Source organism: Stegastes partitus, unplaced genomic scaffold (assembly GCF_000690725.1).
Source record: "Stegastes partitus isolate 25-593 unplaced genomic scaffold, Stegastes_partitus-1.0.2 Scaffold3703, whole genome shotgun sequence".
Taxonomy (NCBI): domain Eukaryota; kingdom Metazoa; phylum Chordata; class Actinopteri; family Pomacentridae; genus Stegastes; species Stegastes partitus.
Window position 1 is genome coordinate 23,651 of NW_007581434.1, and position 9,409 is coordinate 33,059.

Consider the following 9,409-nt stretch of genomic DNA (forward strand, 5'->3'; position numbering starts at 1 on the left):
TTGCATTTTTGAGAACAGACGATTTCTACAACATCAACACTTCTCCCAGCAGATGATGGGTAATGTGGATCAACAGAGATAATATTAATAACAGCGTAATGAAATGGGACTGATGACTCATTTGATAGTATCACACACCTGGAGCATCAAAGAGGAGACAGCGGGCGGGTCGAATCCTGGTGCTTCACATTTGAGTTTTTAAGGCTCACACTGGACACAGCCACTGAGACCTTTCTGTCTCAGCCTTTGTGGGGATTTTTTTCCCCCCTTTTCATCCTGATGCGTAGTTCGTCATTTCCCAAAATCCCTGCTTCTCTCATCTTCCAGCTCACCCACCTGCCTGTGTCACTGGCACCAAGACGATCAGATTGAAACTCTTGCAATGTGGCAAAGACACAGCCACGCTTGTGATGAAAATAATCAAAACTGACCTCACCGTCGTTGTGAAATTCTATTTGACCGCTTAAAAATAATAACCGAGCCTGACTTTTTAATCTGCTACTAAGGTTACGTGGACATCTAATATTTCAACCGCCTCTTTGTTTGGTTGATTGGTCCACTACAACAAAGTCATACATTCTCTGCTCTTTTGCAGGATGGGTCGAATTATTTCACTTATTTGAAATGCTGATTTGACAGAGGCTTTTCATCATGGGCGAAAGCACAGAAGTATATTTGATTTGAAAGGTTATTAGGTCGCAGCAGTGAGTCCAGTGTTTGATGTTGCGGTCCTGTCACCAGAAGGACAGATAAGGGGATTCTGCACATACCTGTTGGCCCCGCCGCCAGTGTATACATAGCAACCCCGACACTTGGAGCCACACACACGCGCTTACACCTGCCGACTTTCAAGATGAGTCAAATTGAGCACAGCGGCAAGATACTGTGAGCGTCATTCGTCTTCTAGACCTGAAGTCCTTTTCACTGAACAGTTTACAGGATCTAGATGGACGCAGCACTCATGGTGAGTTTAAGTTTTTCAAATACATTTCATACAACAGTTTGACCCATTTTTTAGTTTAATTCAGTCGCTTTTGGTTTCAGGTGTCTCTGCTTGGGCTGGCTGTCGTCCTGCTCTCCTTGCCTGAGTATGCTTCACTGAACAGTGTATCTGACAACACCTCAGGTAGGATTTCTGTTTGGTTATTACTAAAAACTTTTTTAAAAAGATCAGGTACTGAAGAGCTCTTCTAACTGCATCTGTGTTCTTCTTTGTGATCACCTCAGAAACTCTGTACCTGGGTTCTGTGTATGTTGACGAGGCTCTCCAGAGGGCGATTGAGCTGACTGATGCTGCTTACGCCCGCACGAGCGAAAGGTACAAATTCCTCTGTTTTGGTCAGAAGTGGATATTTGTCACACCCACAGCAAAACGCAGATTGTGATTTTTAAGTCTCCGAGCCACTAAAAGACAAAGCTCTCAACGTTTGCAGGGTGAAGATGTCTTTGTCCGAAGGCGCACTGAGACCCAGTGACTTGCTGGCTCAGTTTAAACACATTGAAGCCAGAACCACGGCTCAGATCCGGGCTGCTGAACTGCTGGACAACACAGTGGAGCTGATCAGAGAGATGGTCTACACCAACACTATGGTGCAGCCCAACCCATACGGTAGTAAACAGCACCGGAACAGCCCACACACACAGATGTTACTGCACCTATAGATCAGATTATTATTTGATGAAGAATAAAACAAACATTAAATTCCACATCATGCTTGCAACATACTGTCTTTTAGATTGCTTCAGGAGACAATTTAATGCATTCAGTATTTATCTTTTAGTTCCATCATATTTTTACACCAGTAACCATTCAGTTGCATCACTTTTACACTTATTTTAAACAGCTGTAGTATGAGTATTTGTGCAGATTGAAATTATTCCTTGATCCTGTCACACACAATTTAACTGTGAATTTGCAGTTTTCACATACAGTTGTTCATATTGTGCTAGAAAATGAAACTATACAGAGGTTATGACGAGTGAAATAGCCCAACAGTCTCAGAATTAAGCTCTTCCAAAGGCACTGTAAGACACACATTATCAGATTTCAGTAAAATGGCAAATGATGCAATATCTTTTATGATGTGTTTTCTTAATGTTTAGGAATTATTTATATCATTCAAGGTTTGCTGTGTTTACTGTTTGTTCCCACAGAGCTGCTGAGTGACGGAGATGTAGAGAATCTGCTGCAGGTGACGGGCTGCTCTGCTGAGCTGCAGACACCCAGCTGTCAGACAGACTGTCTGTCTGAGCGCTACAGATCCATCACAGGCGAGTGCAACAACAGGTCAGAGCCGACATAGAACACATGCAGTAACGGAGTAGTGCTGTCCTTGAGAGACTTTGCTGTAGTTTTTGTCTCTCTCTCTCTGTTCAGACAACATCCACGATGGGGTGCTGCCAACATCCCGTATTCCCGCTGGTTGCCCCCCGAGTACGAGGATGTGTGGGGGACGCCCAAAGGCTGGGAACCGAAACACACCTACCACAACTTCAGCCTGCCTCCAGTAAGAGCCGTGCAGCAGATCTCAGTCCTGTCAGCTGCCGCCACTCCGTCATTCCTTGTCTTGTTCGTTGTTTAGGTGCGCCTCGTGTCACAGGAAGTGCTGTTTACTCACAATGACAACATCTCTGTGGACTCAACTCTGTCCCACCTGCTGGTGGACTGGGGTCAGTGGATCGACCACGATGTGGTGCTGACGCCTCAGAGCCCCAGTAGAGCTGCTTTCAAGACCGGAGCTGACTGCACCCACACCTGCAGCCGATACACACCCTGCTTCCCCATTCAGGTGCTTTGATTTCTGTCTGATTTTCTGTTGCATGAAGTAATCTTCTCTAAGTGTGTACACTAACATAGGCTCACGTTAAAGACCGACAACAGAAGATGTGAACATTACCTAAAACTCTATCAGTTTGTGCCTTTTTCAGAGACACTGCTTTCACTGTATCCCCTTAAAACAAAGAAGTGTCTGCTTAAGATCTATTGTCCCTGAGCATATGTTGTCCATGAGTTATGATGAGGTCATGCAATGAGAAATCTTTGTTTCCTTGTTTTGGAAGTAGTGCGTTGAAGGTGTCACAATTCCCAGATGTGGAAACACTGTTGTGAAATATTGGAATGTTCTTAAAGAACAATAAAAGGAAATATCAAATTTTAAAAATATATTTCCCATTTTATATGAAAAAAACTATTTTTTATACTCAGCCAGAATCTAATCATGTTAAGGATGAAGCCAGAAAAAAAAAGAGAGAAATTGACAGTTGTATTCTCTTTTAACACGTAATTCCAACATTTCTCATTATGGAAGTATTGTAGTATCCAAAAAGAAAACAAGTTCCTTAGTTTGTACAGCAGACATACGTCTAACATAATTGGATCACCTTTTAATCTTCTATCAGACTTCAATACTGCAGTTCAGCCGTTTTAAATTTAAATATAAAATCATTTTTAAAAAGTCAACATTATTCTTGCACACTTTGGTGTGTTTTCCCAATAAAACTGACCTTACTTGCATCAGTTTCTTGGCTGTCACAAAGCCAATGATTGGCTTTTTGAAGAGAGGGGCCGGACATGTATCACACAACCTCCATCTTTGGCATTACTAAATTCCCCTGTAACATTCTATTCAGGATTTTTTAAAGTGGTGATTCCCTCCCTGATAACACATTACTCTGGTAATATTATGTAAAATAAATGAATAAATCAATAAATCAAACTGCTTAATATGAGAACATTTCTTTGCCTCATCAGCATCAATGTGAAACAAAACCTTCTTTTCCAGATCCCACTTTCTGATCCTCGTTATGGCATCCAGAGTTGTATGCCTTTCTTCCGCTCTGCTCCCAGCTGCAACACTGGAGTTCTGCCTCATCGCCATCGTGAGCAGCTCAACGCCATCACCTCCTTTGTAGACGCCAGCATGGTGTACGGCAGCACCAACAGTCTGGCCTCCGTTCTCAGAAACACCTCATCTCCTCTGGGCTCAATGGCCCTCAACTCCCAGCACTCAGACCAAGATCTGGCCTACATGCCCTTCCTGCCTCGTCTGCAGGCTCACCTGGACCCCTGTGGTCCTCGCAACTCCACTACCTCAGAGGCATCAGGCAGGTCTGTGCACCTGGACAACACCACGTCCTGCTTTCAAGCTGGTGAGTTAGCGGATGAGTGTAATGAATAATCTGCTCTCTGCCAGCTTCAGTGCAGCTGGTCTTCATGATTACTGTTTAACAGGTGATTCGAGAGCCAATGAACATTTGGGACTGATCGCGCTGCACACACTCTTTCTGAGAGAACACAACCGACTGGTCGAAGAGCTGCACCTGCTCAACCTTCACTGGAGCCCTGAGACTCTCTATCAGGAGGCGCGCAAGATCATAGGAGCCATTCACCAGGTATCAGCAGCAGTTTCAGCTGGGCATTCATTCAAATCCACCTCTTTTAGAACTCTCAACACTCCAACCTGCTTTCTTTATCTTTTAAGATCCTAACATGGGAGCACTACCTGCCACGGATTCTTGGTGAGAGTGCCATGTCTCATCTGATGCCTCCCTACCAGGGATATGATCCTGACGTGGATCCCAGCATTGCTAACATATTTGCAACTGCTGCATTTCGTTTTGCTCACGTCACCGTGCAGCCAGTGGTGACCCGGTTGGGGCCAGGATACACCATGAACTCCCAGTATCCCCCGCTGCCGCTGCATCATTCACTGTTTGCCTCTTGGAGGGTTGTGCAGGAAGGTAAAGAGTGATGTCATCATTGTATTTAAATCATATGTGAGTTCTTCTATAATAATAATTGATTAGATTTATATAGCGCTTTTCTCAGCACTCAAAGACACTTTACACTATCAATTATTCATTCACACACATTCATTCCGGTGATGGTAGCTACGATTGTAGCCACAACTGCCCTGGAGCAGACTGACAGACGCCTGGCTGCCATTCTGCACCTACAGCCCCTCTGACCACCACCTCAAACAATCCATTCATACACATTCACAACAGGCAAGGTGGGTGAAGTGTCTTGCCCAAGGACACAACGACCATGAAACAGGTTACAGGGTGGAATCAAACCGCCGACCTTCCAATCATTGACCGACTCGCTCTAACACCTGAGCCACAGCATTGTCTGTATTTCATTTTCTGCTGGTGTTTCAGGTGGGATAGACCCTGTGCTGCGTGGCCTGTTGCTGTCTCCGGCTAAGCTGCAGACTGCTGGTCAGATGATGGTGGAGGAGCTGACGGAGAGGCTGTTCCAGGCACAGGGAGGGATGCCTCTGGACCTCGGGGCCCTAAACCTCCAGAGGGGTCGGGACCACGGCCTGCCGGGTAACCAGCTATCTTCACTCCATCACAGCACATAGTGACTTTGTCATTTTGCTGTAAAAGTCCTCTGCTTACTGTCAGCAAGGATTGTTTCAACAGTTAGACTGTATTTTTTTACTTGACCAATGTTTTGATTTTAATTTCTGTTGATCACATTACTGTTCAATTATTTTATTCACTTAATTTAAGGGTTAAGATTGAATTTAACTTCAGCAATTTTGTAAAACAAACTTGGTTAGTGAGGATTATGAGAAAGTAATTAGAGCATTTTGCTCTTTCATAGAAGAAAAGATTTAAGTCTAAGTAAACCATGTTTGTTGTTTTGCTCCAGTTAAATACTACATAATAAATCGTAATTCCTGAAACAGTTCCAGATGTAGGAATGTGGGTTAATTAGCCTCCCAGCTGCCCAATAGTCCACATGATGCTTTGCTGTTGTTTGTTCAAGTCGCATGATCAAAATAAATGAAACAAAAAATGATTTTTTTATTACATTACAAATTAATATTTGTCTCTCAGTATGTTTTTTAATTGATTATGATTAGGTTGTTACTTCAGAATTTGACTTTTAAACAAAAAGAAATAAAAAGACTAGCGCAGTCCATGATGTAAGCTATGTAGCACATCTGGACATGAAAGAATTTATCAGGTGCTATGTGTGAACATCAGTCACAGACTGGTGATGTAGGGACTGTATGAGGGCCTGATGTAGTGACACAAATTCTCAAATGTAGCCAACAGGCTAAAAAATGAATGAGTGAATAAATAAACCAAAGAAAGTAAAGACAATGTTATTATAACAATGCTGTAGATACAATATAGCACCAATAGTATTTTGTGAATCCCTAATACATATTGTAGCTGACAGATCATTGCACGGTGAGCTGCGCTATATAAAAGGCTGCATAATGCGTGTAGTGCCTAAGTCCTGTTCAAAGTCACTACTGGCTGCTTAAGAGAATTGTTTGGCCGTGCGCCCAGTGGGCTCCGGACACAGCAAAAAGCAGGTTCCCTTGTTAATAAGGCAGGTTTATTTTCCTTTATAAATCACACATGTAAATATAATATACCTTAAAACAAAATAACAAAGGCATTGCTGTTCACCATACACAGTCGAAAAACTGTTTGCTTCTCCCAAATGAGCAACACCTGCCTCTGGATGTACCTTAATTAAACACCCCATTTCGGCTGACCCCAGGTAACCTCAGTCACATACAATACAGCCCCCTAGTGGCATGGAGCATACAACACAAAAATAATGGAATGTATGAATATGGCTTCGACACTGTGGTTGTGCTACTGGGTCTGTGGCTGGCTGCAGACTCCCCCAGACATGTTTTGTTTTTATTCACAGATCAAATTCTGAGACAACAAACCAACATGAACAATTACAAATTAAACTGAGAGACAATTATCCGTTTGCGAAATAACCAGAAAAAGATCAGAAAAATTTCAAACCCAGTTTTCATTTGATTCATTTTGATGATACAAATCAAAGAAAGAACTGCAAAGTGTGACAGAGACTCCCGCTGGTCTATTCATAGTTGTTTGAATAAGTGTTATTTGTCAGTTTAGAACAGAAATGGGACTTCAGAAGCCTCTCTTAGGATTTGATTTGCTGAGGCGGTGAGCCGCCGAGATCTGGCATCACGTCATGTAAGCAGTTTTGATGATGTTTGGAATCAGTAAAAGCTTTGCACCGAATTTCAGAGAATTCTTTAAAAAGCATCTAAAAAAAAACAATTTGTTTTCTTTCAGTTATTTTCCCGTTACTCCTTCCTTTCTTCCTGTAAAGCATGTTTTAACATCTGTGCCAAAAAGTGCTCGTATTTACTGCTAGAAATAGTGTTTTGTTTCACTCGCAGAGGTAATGTTTCAGACAAAGTGGTCATGTTCATTATAAAACACTGCAGGATGCACTTGTATTTAAAGCTCTTTCATACTCATCGAAGTTCTTTACTAGATCTTTACCCTCCTGCCCTCATCTCCTCCATCAGGATACGCTTCTTGGCGAAGGTTCTGTGGCCTTCCTGTTCCCAGTAATACATCAGAGCTGGCTGAAATTCTAGGTAACTTCACTCTGGCTCACAAATTCCAGCGTTTATACGGAACACCATACAACATCGATGTGTGGGTGGGGGCCATCTCTGAGCCCGCTCTGCCTGGAGGCCGAGTCGGCCCGCTTCTGTCCTGCCTGCTGGCCAGACAGTTCAGAGCGCTGAGAGACGGGGACAGGTACAACTGAAATGAAAACAAGATTATTAGCATAAGGATGCAAGGAGCGAAATCTAAATTTGCCTTTGTCTACCGAGGTTTTGGTGGGAGCGCGAAGGAGTGTTCAGCAGCACCCAGAGGAGACACCTGCATGGCATCTCTCTGTCCCGCATCATTTGTGACAACAGCCACATCACCCACGTCCCTGCCGACCCGTTCTCACGGACAGAGAGACCAGAGGACATGCTGACCTGTTCCCACCCGCTCATCCCTCACCTTGACCTCAGCCCCTGGAAAGAACCAGACTCAGGTGATGAAGTGGAAATAAAGACATGCCAAGTGTTTAATCAGGGTTGTTTGTTTCACTGACTTCTCTCTCCCAGACCCCAGCTGCGGTCCGATACCCAGGATTCAGTCCGGCTACTCCATGCTCTGTAACTCCGTGATTCTTTATCAGTGTCACTCGGGCTTCAGGCTGCTGGGCTCTTCGTCTGTCAGCTGTGATCCAAGCAGCCAGCAGTGGAGCCCCACGCCCCCAACATGTCAAGGTACGGTGGTTAAACCAAGGCCTGGTCTAGTACATCACAGGATGTAAGGACTTTTAGACCATGTTGACTTAAAATCTTCTATATTTACAGTGAACAAAACAATCTCACAACACTTTCCATTTAAAGTCAAAAGTGAACTGACAGTATAACTCACTTACAGCTAACTTTTAATGAAGCAAAAGCTCCATTTGGGAATTATTTCTAAAATGTCTGAGACCCCTTTAACCTCTTCTCACCACCAGTGTACTTCAGTCAGCCATATACTGTATAAACCAATCTGCCACCACATTAAAACCACCTGCATAATATTATGTAGGTCTCCCTCATGCTGCCAAAGCATCTGTGACTTACTGAAGCCTGGAATCCACAGACCTCTGAGGGTGTCCTGTGGTATCAGGCACTAAGACGTTAACAGCAGATTCTGTAAGTCCTGGAAGTTAGAGGAGTTAAGGCCTCTTTGGATCGAACTTGTTTTTCTAGCACATCCCGCAAATGCTTGATCAGATAGAGATTAGGAAAATGTGAAGGAGTCCACACCTTGAACTCTTTGTCATGTTCCCTAAATCATCCCTGAACGCTTCTTGCTGTGTGGCAGAGAGCATTATCCTGCTAAAAGAGGCCACTGCCATCAGGAAATACTGTTACCTTGAAGGGGTGTACGTGGTCTGCAACAATGTGTTGGGAGGTGACGCATGTCAAAGTAACGTCCGAACAAATGCCAGGACCCACAGTTCCCTGGCAGAACATTGTAGGTGCTTTCAGAGGTGGACAGGGGTCAACTGTAAACTGCTACCTCTCCCTTCCAGATACAAAACTGATTTCTCATCTCTTTGTTTTTGTCTGATTGTTGCAGATGTAAATGAATGTGAAGAGCTGATTTCTCCTTGTCCACAACACTTAGAGTGCCTCAACATGCAAGGTTCCTTTATTTGCTCAGGTTGGTTCAGGTTAATTCCACGTTCCTGTTACGACACAGAACATGTCCGTCAATTCTGAACCTTCACACGTCTCTCTGTGATCCAGAGCCCTCCTCGCTGTCTGCTGTCTCTGTTGTCACTGCGGTGATGGTGGTGATCGGTGGTGTGGTCGTGCTGGTGATGATCATGATCTGTTATCGAAGGTAGGTCACTGGAGGTAGAAATCAATGAAACACTACATGGGTGCTGATTTATCCATTTCATGCCAATATGTGACTGCTGACTAGTGGGCCTACATATCAGAGCAGAAAATACTCATTTACAGCGTAAAATGAAGCCATACATAGCCAGGGAAATAACAAGTAAAATTAAAGCCGCAAGCGGCGATGGACGGGTCCTCGC

At 43.8% G+C, this 9,409-nt stretch overlaps 1 protein-coding gene across 1 annotated transcript; it reads left to right on the forward strand.

Annotated features, from left to right (window-relative positions):
* The first annotated feature begins 1,440 nt into the window (after positions 1-1,440).
* On the forward strand, positions 1,441-9,214 carry epx (eosinophil peroxidase). The gene is made up of 13 exons (XM_008306566.1): positions 1,441-1,609; positions 2,155-2,287; positions 2,378-2,507; positions 2,583-2,789; positions 3,783-4,149; positions 4,232-4,392; positions 4,482-4,740; positions 5,161-5,331; positions 7,326-7,563; positions 7,641-7,852; positions 7,926-8,090; positions 8,944-9,027; positions 9,114-9,214. The coding sequence occupies exons 1-13, from the start codon at positions 1,441-1,443 to the stop codon at positions 9,212-9,214; spliced, it is 2,397 nt and encodes a 798-aa protein (XP_008304788.1).
* Positions 9,215-9,409: the final 195 nt, after the last annotated feature.

Bases quoted from the DNA above. Each gene is read 5' to 3' on its own strand.
- epx (XM_008306566.1), top strand. From the start codon at position 1,441: ATGTCTTTGTCCGAAGGCGCACTGAGACCCAGTGACTTGCTGGCTCAG. The intron at 2,790-3,782 runs GTGCTTTGATTT...CTTCTTTTCCAG, and splicing joins CACCCTGCTTCCCCATTCAG to ATCCCACTTTCTGATCCTCG. The intron at 4,741-5,160 runs GTAAAGAGTGAT...CTGGTGTTTCAG, and splicing joins TTGGAGGGTTGTGCAGGAAG to GTGGGATAGACCCTGTGCTG.